The sequence below is a fragment of the Papio anubis genome, chromosome 9 (assembly GCF_008728515.1).
Source record: "Papio anubis isolate 15944 chromosome 9, Panubis1.0, whole genome shotgun sequence".
Lineage (NCBI taxonomy): Eukaryota > Metazoa > Chordata > Mammalia > Primates > Cercopithecidae > Papio > Papio anubis.
Window position 1 is genome coordinate 116341283 of NC_044984.1, and position 23383 is coordinate 116364665.

At 45.9% G+C, this 23383-nt stretch overlaps 1 protein-coding gene across 5 annotated transcripts in view; it reads left to right on the top strand.

Moving 5' to 3' along the window:
- Nucleotides 1-23383, top strand: part of WDR66 (WD repeat domain 66) — an 85677-nt gene that overhangs the window by 34676 nt on the left and 27618 nt on the right. For 4 of the 5 annotated variants that reach the window (XM_031650845.1, XM_031650841.1, XM_031650844.1 and 1 more), the window contains 9 exons: nt 1641-1691; nt 3974-4188; nt 6953-7147; nt 7836-8086; nt 8436-8587; nt 10068-10241; nt 11481-11665; nt 16075-16189; nt 17430-17593. In XM_031650845.1, coding sequence (XP_031506705.1) covers nt 1641-1691; nt 3974-4188; nt 6953-7147; nt 7836-8086; nt 8436-8587; nt 10068-10241; nt 11481-11665; nt 16075-16189; nt 17430-17593 — 1502 coding nt within the window. Of the gene's footprint in view, nt 1-1640; nt 1692-3973; nt 4189-6952; nt 7148-7835; nt 8087-8435; nt 8588-10067; nt 10242-11480; nt 11666-16074; nt 16190-17429; nt 17594-18288; nt 21121-23383 lie in introns of those variants that run through there. The other variant, XM_031650843.1, reaches the window with a different exon arrangement.

Sequence of the window (23383 nt, forward strand, 5' to 3'; positions counted from 1 at the left end):
AACAAAACAAAACACAACAAAACAAAAAACGTTCCAAGTTAAACATGGAATAACTATGTGACTCAGCAATTCCAAGGTAAGATGTAAAAGAATTGAAAAGAACCATTCGAACAAATACTTCTACACAAATGTTCACAGCAGCAGCAGCGCTATATGGTTATTTGTAATAACCAAAAGGTAGAAACAAGCCAAATGTTCATCTACTGATGATTAGGTAAACAAAATGTGGCCTGTCCATACAATGGAATGTTATTGTATGAAGTACTGATACATGCTGTGACATGGAGCAGCCTTGAAGGCATGATGCTAAATGAAAGACCCCAGACATGAAAGTCACATGTTGTATGATGCCATTTCTATGGAATGTCCAGCATAGGCAAGTCCACAGATACAGAGGAAACTGGTGGTTTTCAAGTCCTGGGGAGAGACGGAGTAGCTGCTTAATGGGCAGGAGATTTCCTTTTGGGGTTATGAAAATGTCTTGGATCTAGATGGTTGCTCAGCATTGTGAATGTATGAAACGCTACTGAATTGTACACTTTATGATTAATTGTACACGTTATGATTAATTTTATGTTAAGTGACACTTTAACGTGGTTATGATTAATTTTATGTTAAGTGAATTTTACCTCAATAAAAAATTGTAAAGCAAAACCAAAACACATTGAATCACTGATTGTCAGTGACAGTCATTATTTAAGATATTTATTATATCTTTTTTTAATTTTATTTTTGAGATAGGGTCTCACTCTGTCACCCAGGCTGCAGTGCAGTGGTGCGATCTCAGCTCACTGCAACCTCAGCCTCTCAGGTTCAAGCAATTCTCCTGTCTCAGCCTCCCGAGTAGCTGGGATTACAGGAACCTGCCACCACGCCTGGCTAATTTTTGTATTTTTAGTAGAGATGGGGTTTCTCCGTGTTGGCCAGGCTGGTCTCAAACTCCTGACCTCAAGTGATCCACCCACCTTGGCCTCCCAAAGTCCTGAGATGATAGGCGTGAGCTACCATGCCCAGCCAATTGTGACTTTACTTAGTACTTAATACAAATTCGAATTATCTATTAATAAGGCTTTAAAACTTTAATAAATACCTTAAGGTCGGCCGCAGTGGCTCACGCCTGTAATCCCAACACTTTGGGAGGCTGAGGAGGGCGGATCACCTGAGGTCAGGAGTTCGAGACCAGCCTGGCCAACATGGCAAAACCCCATCTCTACTAAAAAAAAAAAAAAATTATCTGGGCACGGTAGTGCGCTCCTGTAATCCCAGCTACTCAGGAGGCTGAGGCAGGAGAATTGCTTGAACCTGGGAAGCGGAGTTTGCAGTGAGCTGAGATCGTGCCACCGCACTCTAGGCTGGGCGATAGATGTGTTTCTGTTTAAAGACACCTTATTTAGTGTATAACTCCGTCTCAAAAAAAAATAAAAGTCATAATCATTTGTGGTATTTTTTATATTTTTTATGTATTTGCTTTTCTTTCAGAATGTTTTTAGATATTTCCCAAGGCAGCAAGTTCTCTCACCTGTAGAAAATGCACATTTCTGACCTTGTTTAGATGTATTTGTTTTGGTTTTATTATTAATATAGTTCTTCCTTTGAAAACTGGGTCTTTTTGAGTAGTGATTATTTTTTCCTCTTATCAGTATGAAGAGAGGGATACACTGGCTCACAGCGCCCCACTTTTAACAGAAAAAGTGAGTATGCCTGTTGCATTTTTGTCCTTCAGATTTTGTGGAGAATAAATATTTATGTGCAAACTTAGCTGCTTCGGGCTACTCTTTGTACATCTTGACATTAAGCTACTGGGAAATAATTGGAAAAATTTTACTTGGGTCCCGTATACATATTGAATTGTCGGTTCAAAATAATGGAAGTATTGTTAAAAATAAAATGTTATAAAAAGAGTTACTGCCGTGAGAAAATATAAAAAAGTGATGGCTTTTAGAATGTGTATGTGCATATTGACAAGGAAGGAAAGTTGCGGGGTGCAGTGGCTCTCATCTGTAATCCCAGCACTTTGCCAGACCAAGGTGGGAGGATCACTTGAGCTCAGGAGTTTGAGACCAGCCTGGGCAACACAGGCTAGACTTTGTTTCTACTAAAAAAAAATTAAAAAAAAAAAAAAATTACCAGCCAGGGTGGTATGAGCCTGTAGTCCCAGCTACTCAGGAGACTGAGGTGGGAGGATCACTTGAGCCCTTGAGCCCAGGTGATCGAGGCTTCAGTGAGCTGTGTTTGTGCCACCGCATTCCAGCCTGGGCAACAGAACGAGACCCTGTATTTAAAAAAAAAAAAAAAAGAATAAGCAGAGTTTTTGAACGTGAGTGGATCCCTTATAAAGCTGCTCAGTTTCAGAATAATACATGATATTAGGTATTTAGATGTTTGAGAGCCAATAAGAGGGATATGAACCAGATGTTGAGAAAACATTTTATCTTGCTTGCTTACTGCAAGCTCTTGCGTCTGAGGTGGAACTTGAGTCGTCTCCTGTAGCATATTCTGCATTTGCTGCCCATGTAACCTGCGCTCAGGGAGCACCTGATGATGAGTTTCCTGCATACTTGCTTCTCTCTTGGTATGATTTGTAGAAATTTATTTCTTAAGAGGGCATGCCAAAAGACAAAAACAGAAAATAAAAAGTTGAGACGTATGGGCACAAAGAGATTATTCTGTCTGCAGACTTGTTTTTCATAAATGAAAGTACTAAAAAATACTGTCAATTCTCATTGTTGTTGGTAGTTATGTTCTATAAAGTCTCTGCAAACACCAAATTAGCAGATACTAAATTATTGCTCTTAAGGGAAATATAGGGTAGGTTTCTTTGAGCCTCTGGTCACATTTTCACCAACTAACTGATCAATACATAACCTTGATTTATGTGTATTCATGTTTAAAGACATTTTATTTAATATATAACATTGATTCATTAACACTGAGCTCATGGCCAACAGCACTGTAACTCATGACTTGAACGAAACTCATCAAACCCACGTATTTTCTCCATAAGGCACATCATAGCATTCTTTTGCTTAGGAACACTAGATAGCACTTCAGCACTATGTTTGGGGGTCAATTTAAATACGAAAATCACCAAGAAAAAGCACCCAAAAATGCAAACAACATGGCACTAAATAGACCATGAAAAGGACACTTGTTTATAGTCAGAGCTGAGACAAGAAGGCAGAGCATTGCCCTGCTTGCCCTCAACTGGAAATGTGCATGTTGAGTGAGTAAAATTATTTGTCATACTGCACATGCACTTCAGCAAATGACCGTGAGAGTGCTGCAAGTATTGATTTTTGGATTACAAATCAATTCTTACAAGTAGGTGAATTTGCAAATACAGAATCCACAAATAATGAGCCATTTGAAATGATAAAAATGTGTTGAAACAGTGCTGCTCTTAGAAAGAACTTGGTGCTCTTGTTTGACTAATTATTATTTACTATTCCTCTTGTGTTCAAATCAGAAGAGGTAAACCTTCGGATCTTCTCTGTATTATTAGAGAATTGGGCAGCATAGAGAATAGGGCATTTCTGTGTATAGTGCTTAAATATTTTCTACTGATGGGAAAATACCTTATGATCAAAGGAGACTGGGAGAATTATTTTATGCTATTTTATAACCAGAGCATGCTTTGACTCACAACAGGCATTAGTTTCTTCACCAGTCTCTGAAACCTCCATAAGAGAAATTTAACAGGTATAAACAGTGAATAACCACTCTCTCATTTGCTTTAAACAAACAATGTAATTGAACAGAGTACATAACCCTTCACTTGCTCTTAGCAAACCTCCAGAGGTTCAGAACTGCCTGGACCATGGCAATCCACGGGAGATGGTTTTAGTGATTGTTTTCTTTTTCTTTCTCTTTTTCTCACTATATTTCAGCATAACATTATAAAATATCGTGTTGATAAATGCTTTGTTTTATATTTATTACCAACAGTAACTATAACCTTTCTTTTGAAACACAGACCTTCAACAAGCTTGTGGGAAAGTTTAGCCAGTCCATCTTTCACTTGAATTTAACACAAATACTCTCAGCAACAATGGAAGGGAAGCTGGTTGTCTGGGACATACACCGCCCACCTTCATCTGCCTCCACCTTTTTGGGCTTTCCCTATATCAAGCCTTGTAAATTGGTTCATTTGCAGAAAGAGGGCATCACTGTGCTTACTACAATTGATAGGTAATTTTAACTTAATTAAAAGGTAGCTATGGATGATTATAAAAATATTTAAAAATTGTTATGGGAGGTTGGGCATAGTGGCTTACACCTCTAATTTCAGTTCTTTGAGAGGCTGAGGTGGGAGGATCACATGAGGCCAGAAGTTCGAGACTAGCCTGGGCAACACAGTGAGACCCTATCTCTACCAAAAAACAAAAAAGAAAGAGAGATAGGAGGATTGCTTGAGCCCAGGAGTTTGTCAGAGCGAGACTCTCCTGTCTTGAAAAACAAAACAAAACAAAACCTCTTTTGGATGTATATGCATATTTTGTATATGCATAGAGTATTCTGGGGAGAGTCATAATGAACTGGGAAGATTGGTTGCCTCTGAGGAAAAGAACTGAGAACTAAGATCAGGGATCGGGGGTGGATTTACTTCTTTTTATAGTTCCATTTATACTAATTGGATTTTTAAAAAAATCATGAGCATGCATTATGTTAAAAAAAAATTCCTTTGTGTTGGTGAAACAAAAAGGAACTAGATTTTTTCTTCTGTGCTATTTGGATAGATTTTGCATGCAACATTTTACATGCAGTAAATGTAAGAAAATAATTTGAATAACTATATTGTTTTTGTCTGATTACAAAATAACATTTACAGTTCGGAGCGGTGGCTCATACCTGTAATCCCAGCACTTTGGGAGGCCGAGGCGGGTGGTCTCAGGAGTTTGAGACCAGCCTAGCCAACATAGTGAAACCCTGTCTCTACTAAAAATATAAAAATTAACCAGGTGTGGCGGCATGCGGCTGTAGTCCCAGCTTCTCAGGAAGCTGAGGCATGAGAATCACTTGAACCCAGAAGGCAGAGGTCGCAGTGAGCCAAGATTTCACCACTGCACTCCAGTCTGGGTGACAGAGCGAGACTCAATCTCAAAACAAAACAAAAATAATATTTACCCATTGTGAGAAGATCAAATGCATCAGAACGTAATAAAATTCACTAACTCTGATTTTGAGTGGCTGTGGGGACTCACAGATGGTCATTAAGTCCTCAATTAGGACAGGGTTCTTATTTCAGCTGGGTCCCTTCCTTACTGAGTGACCTTGAGAAAGGAACTTAATCTTGCTGAGCCTCTATTTCTTCATCTGTAAAATGGGCATAATGGTACTGTTTCTCTCAGAGTGGTTTTATGAGGATTTCACGAGATAGGGATGTAAAACTCTTTGCACATGCTTGGTGCAGGGGAACCCTAGGTAAATGGCAGCCATCATCAGTGTGTGAGAGAAGTTCTCGAAGGTGTGGAGAAAATTGCCTAGTGACAGGGACCCTGCCCATATGGTTAGAGTCACTGGGCCATCCGCTTTCAAAACGCCCATTTGCTTCCATTTGCCTTTTGATGCAGGGGAACAGTGAGGTCTTGACATGGTTTTACAAAGAGAAATGCAAATTGTCACCCTCACTCAGTGGGGTGAGAAGATAGTAGAACTGCAGTTGGCCATGATGCAATCAACCTTTACTCGGTTGGGGGTTAGGATCCAGTGAAGACCAGGCCTGAGTTCTCCAAGTTAATAAAACCCAGTCAGGATCTGTGAGTCCAAGAAGGAAAAGGTCTCTGAAAATACTTGGTCAGTATTGCTGCTTCTGTCCAGCAGAGGGCAGTGGCAGACGTTCAAGCCAATTACTCGGCCCACCTGCCTTGCTTATTAATCAGAAACCTCATTTAACCACTCTGCATATGTAAGAGAAAATCCTCCTCGTCTGCCCCCCGTGATTAGAATTATGTCAAAGTCTTTTTTAAAAAGCCCATTTGGGATGGATCTGAGGACTGGAAATGAAAGCCATTTTGTCACGTGGCACTGCCTTCTGCCGTGATGACTGGATAGGGTTTTATGATCACACTAACAGTAGTGCCTTCCTGTAAAGTGCTAGTGTCCCATTGCCAGCTTGCATGATTTTGGAGGACTGGTGGAGTGATTCTCTCCATGGTCATCTGTAGTTATATGGGGAGTGTAAATCCTTGTCCACCGCCATTGTGTATGGCTGATCTTGGCGGGCAGGGAAGAACCTAGCAGAGAGCATGGACTTTGCTTTAGATATACCTGGGTTCCCTGCATAGTCAAGCCACATGGCCCTGGTAAAATTGCCAGGTATAAATATGCCCCATGCAATATTTGGGATATACTTAGGCTAAATTTTTTGTTTGTTTGTCTATTTTGTTTTTTGTGACACAGTTTTGCTCTTGTCACCCAGGCTGGAGTGCAGTGATGCAATCTTGGCTCACTGCAACCTCTGCCTTCCGTGTTCAAGCAATTCTCCTGCCTCAGCCTCCCGAGTAGCTGGGATTATAGGTGCGCACCACCACACCTGACTAATTTCTGTATTTTTAGTAGAGGCGGGATTTCACCATGTTGGCCAGACTGGTCTCAAAGTCCTGACCTCAGGTGATCCACCCAATTCGGCCTCCCAAAGTGCTGGGATTACAGACATGAGCCACCATGTCCAGCTACACTAAATTTTTTTATACAAATATTCAAACGTAACTGGGTATCTGTATTGTTATCTGCTAAATCTGGCAACACAATGCCCTGAGCAAATTTCTTAACTCTCTGAGCGTTAGTTTCCTAGATGTAAATTGGGATAACAGTAAAATCATTCTCATCAGGCAGTATTAAATTAAGTTTTTGCAATGCCCCAGAATCCAGAGCCTGACATATAATTAGGTATTATATAGATGCTACTTGTTATTATTGCTATTTGCAAAACTGATGTTATTCTCCATTTCAGCTACATTGTCACAGGTGACATTAAGGGTAACATTAAGTTCTATGATCACACCCTGTCTATTGTTAACTGGTACAGTCACTTGAAACTGGGCGCCATAAGAACTCTGTCCTTTTCAAAGACCCCAGCAACCCCTCCTACCGAAAAATCAAACTATCCTCCTGACTGCACTTTAAAAGGTGACCTTTTTGTCGTAAGGTAAGTTGTTAATGAATCTAGTCACTAGAATGGTTGAAAAATGATCACTGTCTTCTTTAGTTTGCATGCAGTGGGAGGTTCGTGTTGTTCCTGGGATATCTCCCTGGCTGATTGTGATAACTATTGGATCATTTAAAAAATTAATGAAGCATGACTTTAATATTAAGACTCTTTAGTAACTGGAAGCTGGAAGGTCCTGATCCCTGAGCTCTCACCTCTGTTGAGTCTGGAGTCTTTGGCTGCAGGTTGGTCTCTTTTCTCTAAGCTGAGCTTGTCCTAGCCACTGCGGTTAAAGGCATTGGATAATTAATAGCCATAACATTTCAAGACCGAATTATCTGTGAGTCTGCTTAATTACCCTTGCAGTATTTACAGGCACATCTGTATGTGTGCACCAAACTCCATATTTGCATACACAAATGAATATTTGCATGTGCAGATTAGCTAATTGTACAACTGACTGTCCATCTGCATACTTAATGACTCAATTTACATGGAGAAAAGTGGGCTTTTTCACTTGCAAATGGAGGCTGTTGGGTATTGGTGGTATATTTTTGGAAATGTTGGGTTAATAATGTCACTAAATTACAGACGACAGAGGCGTTTTATGTGCAATTAGAAGCAGAATAGCTGGCATGCCCCATTCCCTGCAAACACTGATATTGTTTGGTCTCTCCTTGGCAAACAGGAATTTTATCATTGGAACATCTGATGCCGCGGTGTACCACTTAACAACAGATGGGACCAAACTTGAGAAGTTATTTGTAGAGCCCAAGGATGCCATTTGTGCCATCTCCTGCCACCCCTATCAACCCCTCATTGCCATCGGGAGCATCTGTGGGATGATCAAAGTGTGGAATTATGAAAACAAACAGTATCTTTTCAGCAGGGTTTTTGAGAAGGGGCTTGGAGTCCAGAGTCTGACCTACAACCCGGAAGGTATTTTCATCTTATCAGCCTACCATCGGTTCCACATGGACAGCCCCGAAAGGGATGGATGCACCTGGGCTGGCATAGCTCCAGAAAGTCTCCCCGACTCCAATCCCCAGCAGGCTGGATGAGGCGCCTTCTCTCTGGGGCTCCCATGGTGTTCTGGGCCTAGTGCTCTCTGCGCCTCTCTGTGCGCTAACCCCAGGAGATCATGCATTTTGGTTCATTTCTCTGCACAGGAGCTTTGTTGTGTTAGTTGCTGTCTTCTCCACACCCAGAACAAAGCCTGGCACAGACTCAACATCTCTTGAATGAATGTAATCCTTTTCCATCGTTGTTCTCTGGCTTGTCATTTCAGGAGCCCTTCTTGGAGCTGGTTTTACAGAGGGGACAGTTTACATTCTTGATGCAATGTCTTTAGAAAATGAAAGCCCAGAGCCTTTCAAATATTCCAGAACCAGTGTGACTCATATAAGCTTTTCCCATGACTCCCAGTATATGGCAACTGCTGTAAGTATTTTCGCGGACACGCATCCAGTGGCTTAGCAATTTTATGTGAAACCAAAAGAGGCCAGACATAGTGGCTAACACCTGTAATCCCAATGATTTGGGAGGCTGAGGTGGGAGGATCATTGGAGGACAGGAGTTCATGACCAGCCTAGGAAACACAGCAGGACCCCATTGCTACAAAAACATTTTTTAAAAATTAGCCAGGCCTTGTGGCACACATCTGTAGCCCCAGTTATCCAGGAGGCTGAGGCGGGAGGACCCCTGGGGACCAGGAGTTTGAGGTTACAGTGAGCTATAAGGCAGTTATGTTGGTCTGTCTTTATGTTGGGAGGGGAAAAGCAGTGGTCTTCACTAAACTCCTGTCCCTTCCAGCGCTCTCCGTCTCCACGCTGGTGCGGCCACTCCTCTGGTTTGTGTACACAATGCTTCTGAAGACAAAGCCATCTCAGCACACTGTGGGCACACACAGTCCAGCCTCTGTGTCCCCTCAGGCCAGGCTCCCACTCCGACCTGGTTCACTCGCAGCCTTCATACCTTTCAAAGACACATGGCTTTTTTATTGTATGTAGCTGGACAAAGAAACGGGAGGACAAAGGCACAAAGAATCAGGCTTTTGCCTTTCCACAGACAGCGAGGGAAGAGTGTAAGACCATAGTGTCACCTTCATACTTTTTCCCTGACTACCTTTTCAGTTTTCTGCTTTTAACTTTAATTTTCTTGTCTGTAAAATGGGCATTAGGCCAGGTGTAGGTCACACCTGTAATCCCAGCACTTTGGGAGGTCGAGGCAGTCAGATTGCTTGAGGCAGGAGTTCGAGACCAGCCTGGGCAACATGGTGAGACCCCATCTCTACAAAAAATAATGAAAAAAAAAAAAAAAAACTAGCCAGGTATGGTGGTGTGTGCCTGAAGTCCTAGCTACTTAGGAGGCTGAGGCTGGAGGATCTTTTGAGCCCAGGAGACTGAGACTGCAGTGAGCCGTGATCAGGCCACTGCACTCCAGCCTGGGCAACAGATCAAGACTCTTGTCTAAAAAAAAAAAAAAAAAAAAAAAAAAAACTAAAATGGAAATTGTTTTACTATTTGCTTGAATAGACTAAGATTTTTTTGAAGAAAATATTCTTAGTATTTTTTTTTTATAGGGTCTTGTTCTGTTGCCCAGGCTGAAGTGCAGTGTTACGATCTTGGCTCGTTGCAAACTTCTCCTCCCAGGTTCAAGCAATTCTTGTGTCAGCCTCCCAAGTAGCTAGAATTACAGGTGTGTGCCACCACGCCCAGCTAATTTTTGTATTTTTAGTAGAGATGGGGTTTTGCCATACTGGCCAGGCTGGTCTTGAACTCCTGACCTCAGGTGATCCACCTGCCTCGGCTCCCAAAGTGCTGGCATTACAGGCATGAGCCACCACACCCGGCCCATAATGATGATTCTTAATTTACTAAACGTAAAACGGGATAACTCCTTCTCTTTTGCTCATCTTCAGGATAGAAGTTTTACTGTGGCTGTTTACATGCTGCTGGTCAGAAACGGACAGAGGGTCTGGGAGTACTTAGCAAGACTTCGTTCTCATCGCAAAAGCATTCGAAGTCTCCTGTTTGGGGTTTACCTGGACAGCAATGAGCCTAGACTGCTGAGCCTTGGGACAGACAGGCTCTTGGTGAGCTATTTACTTTTCGTTGACCTGGTCACCAGGACTGTGTCTCACTCTTGTGACATCCCTGGCATATTGCATAGAGCCAGGCGCACAGTATGTGTGTTTGTTGGAGAAAATGAGTGCACAGTGAAGGATCACAAACCTCTCCAGGTTGGCATTTTGCCTTAACGTGCCTGGGACACCACCTGGGGATTCCTGTTCTGGACGAGGAGGCTTCCGGGCAGCAACAAGTCAGAAGGCAGGGAGCAGGGAGTTCCCCACAGCGTGGAAAGCAGCCGCCCTCGCCTCCCAGTGTGCATGAGGAGGGCCGACACTCACTAACACTGTCTTCGTGTCCAGCAGTTGGGGCCAGGCTGCTACCTAAATATGAAAACTAGGAGACGTTGTGAGATAAGAGGAAAAGGTAGGGACAGTGGCAAATGCGATATTACAGGGTCAGGTGAAATGGATTCAAAATCAACCAGTCAGTGTATCTGTCTGTTTTTCCTTCCTTCCTCCCTCCCTCCTTTCCTCTCCCCATCTCTCCCTCCCTCCCTTCCTTCCCTCCCTTTCTTCTTCCCTCCCTCCCCCACCCCTCCCTTCTGTCTCTTGCCTTCCTTCCTTTATTCAGTTTATCCATTCATTCATCCGTCTGTCCATCCATCCATCTGTCCATCCATCCATCCATCCAACCATCCAACCATCCATCCATCCATCTATTCTGCCCTGCCTACGAAAACATACCTGTATGGACCCAGTTCAGCGGCTGCTGATTTGCGATTGCCAAGTGCTGGGCTGAGATTTAGATGAATTAGTTCCTAAGATAATAAGTGACACAGTATAACAGAACTGTAAGATGTTAGGTGTGGGAGTCAGCTGGATCTAAATGTGAATTTTTGAATTTTTACTTTGCCACTTTTTAGCTACGTGACCTTGGATAAGCCACTCTGACCATCCTTGAACATCTGTTTTCTCATCTGTAAAATGGGAACAACAGTACTCCTTTGCAGGGAAGTTCTGAGGGTGACATGACAGATGTTTTTGGAGCACTCAGCTCATTGTCTTCCGGATAGTGAATTCTCAGTACTGATGACTTAGTGTCGGTTCTAGGCAAGTCTTCTGTTAGGAGACCTGATACCATATCCTGGAGAACAGCACTGTTGCTGATAATTATAAAGGCTGTCACCCAAGAGCTAGGGGCTCTTTAGCTGAGCCTTTAATTTGGCTCGGTCCTCATGTGTGTCCATCTGGGCTCCTCTGCAGATAGAGTATGATCTTCTCAGGAGCTACAAAGACTGCCTGGAAGTCCTGGACATTCACCACACAGACCAGGGCTGCTATCCCACCTGCATGGTCTGGTACCCACCACTCACCAGGGAACTCTTCCTGCTTATTTGCAACAGTGGCTACAAAGTGAAGCTTTTTAATTCTACCACCAAAATGTGCAGGTAAGCACCCGCAGCGTCCCACTGCAGGGGGTGTGGATCGAGTTCTCTGCCCCCAGCCTGTTTCAAGTCTCTATGCAGGGACCTGCAAGCAGCTTGGCTACTATCATCATCCTCTTCACTTTGCAGAGGAGGAAACTGAGGCACAGATAACGTAAGTAATTCTCACCAAGGTCATGTGGCCCTGCGTGGAGGTGAGATGTGCAGAATCCAGGAAGGACACAGACCTGGGACCCTGGGAAGGTTGCTGATGCTGTCTCCTGTTCTCCTCTTGTTAGGAAAAACATAGTTTTACCCAGCTACTAACAATCGTTTGATTTTTTCTTACTCTTGGGTCTCAAAGGAGTTGTAACTTTAATTGCTAGCACTCCTTTGTTTACACCCTGTGTGAGCCAGGTACTGTTTTAGGTGCTGAAGACAAGGATGAAAACAAAACGGTTTCCATCACTGTGTAGTTTACATGTTGGTGGGGGGCAGGTGATGCAATAGTGTGAACAAGTAGCCAGGTAGTAGGTAGGTGGTAATCAGGTCTGTGCAAAGAAAAAAAAAAAGGAAAAGGCAGGATGAAAAGATGGGGAGGCAGGGAAGGCCTTGGAGAGCAGGGGACATCTGAGCATCTGAACAGAGACTTGAAGAAAGCGAGGGGCTGCCGCCCGGTTGGAGGAAAAACAGTGGATCAGCAAGGGCCGATGAGTGAAGGTGGGGGGCGTCTAGGGTTTGGGAAATGCTGTGAAGGCTGGCGAGGCCAGAGTGGAATGGGCAAGGAGGGGGTGTGGGAGAGCGGGTCAGAGGTGCAGGCTGGTGCCTGGCACACGGCACCCTGGAGACTCCGGCTCTTTCCCAGGTAAGACGAGAGCTAGTGGAGGGTTTTGAGCAGAGGAATGACATGTTCTGATTGATTCTTTACAATGATGTCTGGTTTCTGTACAGAGAGCAGACTCTGGGGCGCAAAGGTAGAAGCAAGATTGGGGAAACTGATGTGACAGCTGATGGCGGCTTGGCCCTGAGGGCAGAAGGGAGGGTCAGATTCTGGATGTGTCCTGCTGGCAAAACAAAATGGAGGGAAAAGGAGGTGTGAGGGAAGACACCTCTCGAAGCCATTAGAATGGACTGGGCCTTTAAAGAGATGAGGGGGGCAACAGAAGGAGAGCTTCGAGATACACCGGGGCTCAGACTGCACAAGGCAAGCTTCACATGCCTGCTTGGCATTCGGGTCGGAATCCACGAATCAGGCTCTGGAGTGTGGAGGTCCTGGGAGAGGCTGGGCTGGAGTCAGGAGCACAGGATGGTTGAAGGCATGAAACGGGGAAGACACTAGCGGGGGAGCAGGGCGTCCGCATCGGGGGAGCAGGGCGTCCGCATCCGGGGAGCAGGGCATCCACCGCCCAGCATCCTAGAGCGGTGTCTCCTTCCTCCTGACACCATCCTGCGCATGCCCGTGGGCCCCTGTGCTTCGGCCCCTGTGAGCCGTCACAACAAACACTGTCGTCCCGGTCCCTCGTCCACAGCCCTGCTAAGTATTCTCCCACTGAAGAAGTTGGAAGGGAGAATGTTTCAGTGATCCACCACAGCCACCACCACTGCCACTGCCACTGCCACCACCACCGGAAGAAGGAAGTCGGGGAACTGGCCGCAGCTGGCTCAGGCTTGAGGACTACCATGGTTTTGAAATGTATCTCAGATAAGACAGGTCCTCAAAAGGCCAGGACTACCTGGGATGTTTTGTTGTCGTTGTTGTTGTTTTAAACAGTTCTTTCCCAGAAGGCACAAGAAAAAATGACTGAAAAATGCCATGTTTTATGGTAGAGAGAGAAATCCAGGACAATTTTCTTAAGCGATTAAAACACTCGAAAGCATGTGTAAAGAGGAGCTTTAGAAAGACTTCAGAGTCATTGCGCGTAGTTTTGAATGAACACATACTTTTTGGACAAAGAATATCTCTCGGATATGCGCAGTCCTAAGACACTGAACTGGCAGAGCTGGAGAATGAGGGCTGGCCGACCTCGGGCCTGAAGTTCCTGCTAATGGTCATTCACTGGAGGAAAGAGGCAGGAGGGACTTTTAGACACAGAGTTGGGAGCTTCTGCCTATTGATCAATCTGAAATTAGCATAAAGCAGCTTAAAAAAATTTATCAAGGTGATACTCACATAACATAAAATGAACCATTTGAAAGTGAACAGTTCAGCTGGGCACGGTGGCGAACGCCTGTAATCCCAGCACTTTGGGAGGGACCGAGGTGGGTGGATCACCTGAGGTCAGGAGTTCGAGACCAGCCTGGCCAACATGGTGAAACCTCATCTCTTACTAAAAATACAAAATTAGCCGGGCATGGTGGCAGGCGGCCTGTAATCCCAGCTACTCTGGAGGCTGAAGCAGGAGAATCGCTTGAACCCGGGAGGTGGAGTTTGCAGTGAGGCGGGATTGCACCAACCAGTTTACTCCAGCCTGGGTGACAGAGCAAGACTCTGTCTTAAAAAAAAAAAAAAAAAAGAAACAGTTCCATGGCATTTAGTACTTACAGTGCTGTGTAACCCCCACTCTAGCTTCAGAGCATTTCCATCATTCCAGAATAAAAGCCCTTGAATAAAGCATCTTTTAAGCTGTAGGAATAAGGAAGCCTCATAACCATGGCTTAATTGGGAAGGAATTGTCTTTTCATGATAAATCCAAAAGAATTTAAAAATGCATTTAAAAAATATTTGAAAGAACATGAAAAGGCAGTTCACAGGAAAAGGCCAATAAACCTATGAGCAGATGCTCACTAGCATGTCAAAGATGCAAATGAAAACAAGATATCATTTTTTCACCAATCAGATTAGCAAAGATAAAAATGATTGATAGTGCTTAGCGTTGGCAAGAGGCTAGGGAAACGGGCACTCTCATCCGCTGCTGGGGGCGGGTGTGAATCAGTGTAACCTTTTGGGAAAGCAATTTGTCACCCTCTATTAAATTTTATCATATCTTCTGACTTCTAGGAATGTAGCCCACAGAAGTACTCACACAGTATGCCAAGACATAAGTAAAAGGATGTCTTGTTTGAAAATATTTTTAAAAATGGAAACAATCCAAATGCCCATTAATAGGGGATTAGTTAAACGATGGCTTGTCAGTACACTGGAACACGATGCTGCTTTTAGAAAAGAAAAAAAGAGAAAGAGTAAGACAGCTCTCTGTGTAATGACATGGAAATATCTCAAAGATGTAATATGAGATAAAGCAAATTACCAATGAAACATGAATAGCATAATTCTATTTTTATATAAAATTATAATTACAAAAGAAATTCTTGAGTCATATACACCAAACTATTACTCATGATTATCTTGGGATAGGGTGCAGCAATGTGGAGATACAGATTTTCTCCTTCTTCTTCTTCTTCTTTTTTTTTTTTTGAGGCAGGGTCTCACTCTGTTGCCCAGGCTGGAGTGCAGTGGCATGATCTCGGCTCACTGGCTCACTGCAACCTCGACCTCCCAGGCTCAAACAATGCTCCCACCTCAGCCTCAGGCCACCAAGCCAGGCTAATTTTTCGTAGAGACAGGAAACTATTGTATTGCCCAGGCTGGACTCGAACTCCTAACCCCAAGCAATCCTCCCACCTTAGCCTCCCACAGTGCTGAGATTATGGGCATCAGCCACTGTGTTCTGCCCAGGACCAGAGTCTTAAAACCTATGTTGAGATTTATGGAATTTTAAAAACTCAACTATTCTCTTCACTTCGCCTCTCTTTTCTCTTTTCTTTTCCTTCTTCCTTTCGATGGAGTCTTGCTCTGTCGCCCAAGATGAAGTGCAGTAGCATGATTTCACTCACTACAACCTCCACCTCCCAGGTTCAAGTGATTCTCATGCCTCAGCCTCCTGAGTAGCTGGGACTACAGGTGCGCACCACTACACCTGGCTAATTTTTTTTTTTAGTAGAGACGGTGTTTCACCATGTTGGCCAGGCTTATCTTGAACTCCTGATCTCAGTTGATCCACCTGCCTCGGCCTCCCAAAGTACTGGGATTACAGGCGTGAGCCACCATGCCCCATCCATGACCAAAGAGTCTTTTTTTTTTTGAGACAGAGTCTCACTTTGTCACCTAAGCTGGAGTGCAGTGGCACAATCTTGGCTCACTGCAACCTCCACCTCCTGGGTTCAAGTGATTTTCCTGTCTCAATCTCCCGAGTAGCTGGGATTGCAGGCGCCCGCCACCATGTCTAGCTAATTTTTGTATTTTTAGTAGAGATGGAGTTTCACCATATTGGCCAGGCTGGTCTCAAACTCCTGATCTTGTGATCTGCCTGCCTCGGCCTCCCAAAGTGCTGGGATTACAGGCGTGAGCCACTGCGCCCAGCCTGACCAAAGAATCTTAAAACCTATGTTGAGATTTGTGGAATTTTAAAAACTCTTTCTCTTTTTGCCTTCAGAAAGACGCTTATGGGGCCAGCTTATGGTTCCCCTATTGAGCAAACACAAGTCCTCCCAGTGAGAAGCATGGCAGAGCTACAGAAACGCTACTTGGTGTTTATTAACAGAGACAAGGTAACAGCACTCTCTTCTCCAGCTCTGGGAGTTGACTCTGTGTGTCATGAGCAGCAGTCATTACCGAAGATCACGAGACTCAGGGAGTTCTGGGTTTACAGCCAAGCCCAACTGCTTCCACCCCGGTCAGCTGTGACACTGAAAATTGCCCTTGATGATTTAGGAAGACTCTTGGGAGACATTTCTGAGCAGAGTTACTGCATTTTCTATATTCCCAGTGAAGATACATGGGCCACCAAAGGATTTTCCTTCTTATTTATTTATGTGGAAAAACTCTTATAAAAATATGCAAATTGGCTGGGCGCAGTGGCTCACACCTGTAATCCCAGCACTTCCAGCACTTTGGGAGGCCGAGGCGGGTGGATCACGAGGTCAGGAAATCAAGACCATCCTGGCTAACACGGTGAAACCCCGTCTCTACTAAAAATACAAAAAAAATTAGCCGGGCATGGTGGCACATGCCTGTAGTCCCAGCTACTCGGGAGGCTGAGGCAGGAGAATGGCGTGAGCCCGGGAGGCGGAGCTTGCAGTGAGCCGAGATTGCGCCACTGCACTCCAGCCTGGGCGACAGAGCAAGACTCCGTCTAAAAAAAAAAAAAAATGCAAATTAGTTGCACTTTGTTGTATGTTTAATGAATAATCTACACTGAAAAGTGTAAAGTGGGGCTGGGCGTGGTGTAATCCTGTAATTCCAGCACATCGGGAGGCCAAGGCGGGTGGATCATGAGGTCAGGAGATCGAGACCATCCTGGCTAACACGGTGAAACCCCATCTCTACTAAAAATACAAAAAATTAGCCGGGCGTGATGGCTGGCGCCTGTAGTCCCAGCTACTCGGGAGGCTGAGGCAGGAGAATGGCGTGAACCGCGAGGCAGAGCTTGCAGTGAACCGAGATTGCGCCACTGCACTCCAGCCTGGGCGACAAAGCCAGACTCTGTCTCAAAAAAAAAGTGTAAAGTCATAGGTTGTGAGATTTATTCTGGAAAACCCGGGACAACTGACCATGAAGGCAGGGAGGAAAGCTTCCCTTCTGTGTATCTGTTAGAGCTGTGCGAGGGGCCCCTACCAGGGCTGGTGTGTGTGGATGCCCAGCTACATTATATGTGGCTCTCACCCTCAGAGATGGGTCCAGACACACAGGTCCTTCTGGCACACAGATCTGGAGGTGACATGTGAATGTGCCAGGCCTCTCGGGCCCAGCTACCTGAGTCTGAATATCCAATTATGTGTTCCTTTCTAGGTTGGACTTCAGATCTTACCAGTTGACGGCAATCCACATAAGACATCTGCTATTGTTTGTCACCCAAACGGGGTGGCTGGCATGGCCATTTCCTATGATGGCCGCTACGCCTTCACCGCAGGAGGGCACGATCGCTCTGTGGTGCAGTGGAAAATCACCTTAAGGTACACGACAGGGCGAGAAGGAAGGTACCAAGTGTAAACTGCGTTTCACTCAGCGACAGTGATAGACACTGAACCCTACTGTGTGCCAGGTACTGTGCTAGGATGTCACAGGGCCTGGCCCTCAGGTTGCTCCCCGGTGGCATGGCTCACATTACTCTGCAGACGGGGGTTACTGTCCTGTTCCATGGACCAATGGTGTTTGCAGTTCAGGCAATGTGACAGCACCTTGGGGTCACCCCTGCTCCCTTAAATGCTTCTCCCTCTGCTCTGCATAGCCACACCTGCTAGAAAGATCTAGGCTGACCCTCCAAAGCATGCACTACGGAAATAGTAAGAGGATCATTTGACGTGGGTATTTTCGGCTCCTCCTCTCATCCTCTCTGCTCTGAACGGAGAACCTCTGCCTGAGGCGAGGCTGGAGAATTCTAGAGTTGAACATTGGAGAGTATGTGGACTTTGAGGTGAAAGGGGTAATATGAGTTTGAATATGGGGCCACTCTCTACTGGCTATGGGGCCTAGGGCAAGCTTCTTAATGTCCCTGATCTTTAGAGTCCTTGCCTGCGAAGTGGGGTGATAATAGGGACTTCTGTAGGATCCCTGTAAAGATCAGGTAGTTTAATATGGGAAAAGCGCCTAGCACAGAGCAAAGTACTCAGCAAGTGAATGATTTCCTTTCTTCTCTTCTTCCTGTAAGGGCATTTGCTTATGAGCTCAGGATCTTCCCTAATAAAGAGGGGACAAGCACCCACACTGTCCTCTCATCTACCCAAATTCAGCGTGCTGCCGCAGGGCAGAGTCAACCACGTGGCAGCCGGTTCCTGTTCCTGACCACTTCTCCAAGTCCCTGCGCTGCCTGTGGCTCTCCTGGGCCTCTCTCCTGGCAGTGTGACGTTGAGGAGCAAAAACAGCTCAGAGGCACCTTCCTTCCTCACAGAACAAACCTGATTCCTGGCTGCCAGCACAGTGTACCCCCTGCCATCTGCCAAGTGCACATCTTTCTTTTTATGGCGGATATTGAAGCTTCTACTCTTAACCTGAATATGAGCAAAAATAGCCAGTTAAATCTGCTTTGGAACCACGGTGTTTGAGATTGCACTTGCAGCTCTGACTTCCACCCCGCCTTCACCTGAGAGAACAGGTCATGGGAACTTGGGGATTTAGGAGCTGGAGGTGAACTCTCCCATTGAAAAGGGATCACGGCCTCAGGATGGCTGCCTGGTTCCTTGCTCCCTGGCTTGTTGCCTGGAACCATGGGGACAAGGCACACCTTGTGGGGACAAGCAGAACCTTCCTTTCTATTTGTTGTTGTTGAGACAGGGTCTGACTCGGTCACTCGGGCTGTAGTACAGACGAGTGATCGTGGCTCACTGCAGCCTCGAACTCCTGGGCTCAAACGATTCTCCTGCCTCAGCCTCCTGAGTAGCTGGGACCACAGGCACATGCCACTGTGCCTGGCTAACTTTTAAAAAATTATTTTTTTGTTGATAGAGAGTCTCACCAAGCCTAGGCTGGTCTTGAACTCATGGGCTCAAGCCTTGGCCACCCAAAGTGTTGGGATTACAGATGTGAGCCACTGCACCCGGCTAGAACATTCTAAAATGTTCGTTTTCTTCTCAGTCGTCTTGGGATCTGGAATGGTAGAAATTTAAGAAAAAGAAAAAAAGGTCTCTGCTTTCCAATAGCTTTCGCCTGGCCAGAGTCCAGGCTTCTGAGAATTTCAATTTAATCTGTGGTGGGGACAAAGGATTATTATAAACTAATTAGCACTTCATTGCTGCTTCTGGTGACTTAATATGATCAGCACTTCACTAACGGAAAGAAATGTAAAAACCTAAACAAGTAACCAACAAAATTTCCTACTAGAGTTACTGACGATGAGTTGTAGGGGAGATAAAAATGATAAATCCCCTCACATTCGATCATTTCAGTCAGTGCCCCCCTTGGCCCCAACTGCTACCATCACAGTCTATGGCACTTCTGCCCCAGGAGAGCCCCTTCCATCCCCTCTCTCAGGGTTCATTCCGCACTCCCCTTCTTCTGCCCCTCCATGCTAGCATTCCACCCTTTCTCCTCTCCTTGTCTGGCATCTGTTTCAAAATCCCTCATTACTTCTTTGTGCTCAGCCTCCCTGCCTCCTGTCATCCTGCTGCCCTGCTCAGCCAAGAGCAGAGAGACCCTGATTTGAATCCTAGCTAGTCACTACCTGCTTGCTGGATGACGCCAGCCAAGTCCCTTCACTTCTTGGAGCCTCAGTTCCTCCAGCTGTTAAATGGGACTCCTCCCACCAAGTTGAGACCATTCCTCCTCCGCCTCCTGCAGGGAGCGTTGACAGAGCACCTACTGTGTGCTTGCCACAGGGCTGAGAACTCTAGCTCCTTCCCAGAAGTACTGTGTGGATTGCTGGGCACAGAGCAGGTTTTCAGTAAGTGTCATTTCCCTTTTCTGCCCTAATGACCTCTTTTCTGTTGCAAGTGTTAGAAACACAAATTAGGCAAAAGGGAACATATGAGAAGGTCATTGGGATCACATGTAGCTACACCGCAGGAAGGTCATGGACAGCGGCACACTTGTGCCCGCAGCACTTGCTGTCCTCTCGGCCCTGCTGTTGGCTTCATTCTCTGCAGAACTGGGTTTCCTTACTCAGCAGGAAGATGGCCGCCCACAGTTCCCAGATTTCACAAATTAGAACTCTCACCACAGACAGAGGGCGTCTCTTTCCCAGCGTGGGTTGGAGAAATCCCAGTGCAGCCCCCGGTCCCCTCTGGGGTCAGTTGATGGTGGCCAGGAGGCAGGGGATGTAGTGGAACTCTGAACACCAGGGCGGGAGCCGCAGGCTGTTCCAAGACCAGGTGCTCTTGCCAGCCTTTCCCCTCAGGGGCTCCTGGTGGGGACAGGTTCCTCTCTGTCACTTCCGGTCTTTACCTGGCCCTGCTCCAGAGTCACATGGCAAAAGTGGCCTTGCCACTCACAGAGCTTGTCGGGATTGGGCCTGGGCCTGGCCTGGAGGCCACAGAGAGGGAGCCCTCTCGGCTGGACACTTGCCTCCATGGCCTAATATTCGAGCTGAGAAGTGGGGAAGACACAGCCCTTCTGGAGGGGCCCTCAGGCACCCCTGGAGAATACCCAGGTTCCTCAGACCTTAAGCCAACCCGTGGGCTTATGCATGCCTCGGTGAGAGGACCCAGGACAGTGCGTAGCAAACTCTTCCTAAGAAAGGTGTAGGTGCGACCGATACCCATTTTCCACGGCCGCAATAATCCCAACCACTTGTGCTGAGTTTTCTCAGGGCCGGGGCCTACACTGAGTGAGTTCCATGCATCATCTGATTTCATCCTCAGCCATCCTGGGAGAGGGCACCACTATTATCCCCATCAAACATATCAAGAAGCTAACTCCAAGGGGTCTGATGACTGCCCAACAATGGAGGAGGCAGTGGGGCTGGGATTCACAGCCAGGGCTTTCTAAGTCCACCCCACACCTTAACAAACATTCATTACAGGAGGAAAATAAAGGACTTTGTCTCCAATCCTCGTGATATGGTTTGGCTCTGTGTTCCTACCCAAATCTCATCTTGAATTGTACTCTGATAATTCCCATGTGTTGTGGGAGGGACCTGGTGGGAGATAGTTGGACTGGTTAGGGGGTGGTTCCCCCATGCTGTTCTCGTGGTAGTGAATAAGTCTCATGAGATCTGATGGTTCGATAAGGGGAAACCTGTTTCACTTGGCTCTCATTCTCTCTTGCCACCACCATGTGAGATGTGCCTTTCACCTTCCACCATGATTGTGAGGCCTCCTCAGCTATGTGAAACTGTGAGTCAAATAACCCTCTTTCTTTTGTAAACTGTGCAGTCTCAGGTATGTCTTTATCAGCAGCGTGAAAATGGACTAATACAGCACATTGGCACCAGTAGAATGGGGCACTGCTGAAAAGATACCTGAAAACGTGGAAGTGACTTTGGAACTGGGTAACACGCAGAGGTTGGAACAGTTTGGAGGGCTCAGAAGAAGACAGGAAGATGTGGGAAAGTTTGGAACTTCCTAGAGTTGTTGAATGGCTTTAGCCAAAAGCCTGATAGTGATATGGACTAAGGTCCAGGTTGAGGTGGTCTCAGATGGAGATGAGGAACTTGTTGGGAACTGGAGCAAAAGTGACTCTGTTATGTTTTAGCAGAGAGACTGGTGGCATTTTGCCCCTTCCCTAGAGATTTGTGGAACTTTGAACTTGAGAGAGATGATTTAAGGTATCTGGTGGATGAAATTTTTTTTTTTTTTTTTTTTTTTGAGATGGAGTCTCGCTCTGTCACCCAGGCTGGAGTGCAATGGCACAATTTTGGCTCACTGCAACCTCTGCCTCCTGGGTTCAAGCGATTCTCCTGCCTCAGCCTCCTGAGTAGCTGGGACCACAGGTGTGTGCCACCACACTTGGCTAATTTTTTGTATTTTTAGTAGAGAAAGGGTTTCACCGTGTTAGCCAGGGTGGTCTCAATCTCCCGACCTCATGATCCACCTGCCTCAGCCTCCCAAAGTGCTGGGATTACAGGCATGAGCCACCACTCCCGGCCTCTGGCGGAAGAAATTTCTAAGCAGCAAAGCATTCGGGAGGTAACTTGGGTGCTGTTAAAGGCATTCAGTTTTATAAAGAAAGCAGAGCATAAAAATTAGGAAAATTTGCAGCTTGACTGTGACAGAAAAGAAAAACCCATTTTCTGAGGAGAAATCCAAGCCGGCTGCAGAAATTTGCATATGTAACCACTAACCAAATGTTAATACCCAAGACAATGGGGAAAATGTCTCCAGGGCATGTCAGACATCTTCATGGCAGCCCCTCCCATCACAGTCCTGGAGGCCTTTGTTTTGACCAGATTTATTGGGACAAGCCCAGGGTCCCCATGCTGTGTGCTGCTTAGGGACTTGGTGCCCTGCATCCCAGCTATTCCAGTCATGGCTGAAAGGGGCCAATGTAGAGCTCGGGCTGTGGCTTCAGAGAGTGCAAGCTCCAAGCCTTGGCAGCTTTCATGTGGTGCTGAGCCTGCAAGTCCACAGAAGTCAAGAATTGGGGTTTGGGAACCTCTGCTTAGATTTCAGAAGATGTATGGAAACACCTTGATGCCCAGGCAGAAGTTTGTTGGGGCCCTCATGGAGAACCTCTGCTAGGGCAGTGTGGAAGGGAAATGTGGGGTCAGAGGCCCCACACAGAGTCTCTACTGGGGCACTGCCTAGTGGAGCTGTGAGAACAGGGCCACCATCCTCCAGACCTCAGAATGGTAGATCCACTGATAGCTTGCACCATTTGCCTGGAAAAGTCATAGACACCCAATGCCAGCCCATGAAAGCAGCCAGGAGGGAGGCTGTACCCTGCAAAGCCACAGGGATGGAACTGCCCAAGACCATGGGAACCCACCTCTTGCCTCAGCGTGATCTGGATATAAGACATGGAGTCAAAGGAGATCATTTTGGAGCTTTAAGATTTGACTGCCCTGCTGGATTTCGGACTTGCATGGGGCCTCTAGCCCCTTTGTTTTGGCCAATTCCTCCCATTTGGAATGGCTGTATTTACCCAATTCCTGTATCTCCATTCTATCTAGGAAGTAATTAACTTGCTTTTGATTTTACAGGTGAAAGGGACTTGCCTGTCTCAGATGACACTTTGGACTGTGGTCTTTTAAGTGAATGTGAATTGAGTTAAGACTTTGGGGGACTGTTGGGAAGTCATGATTGGTTTTGAAATATGAGGACATGAGATTTGGGAGGGGTCGGGGTGGAATGATATGGTTTGGCTCTGTGCCT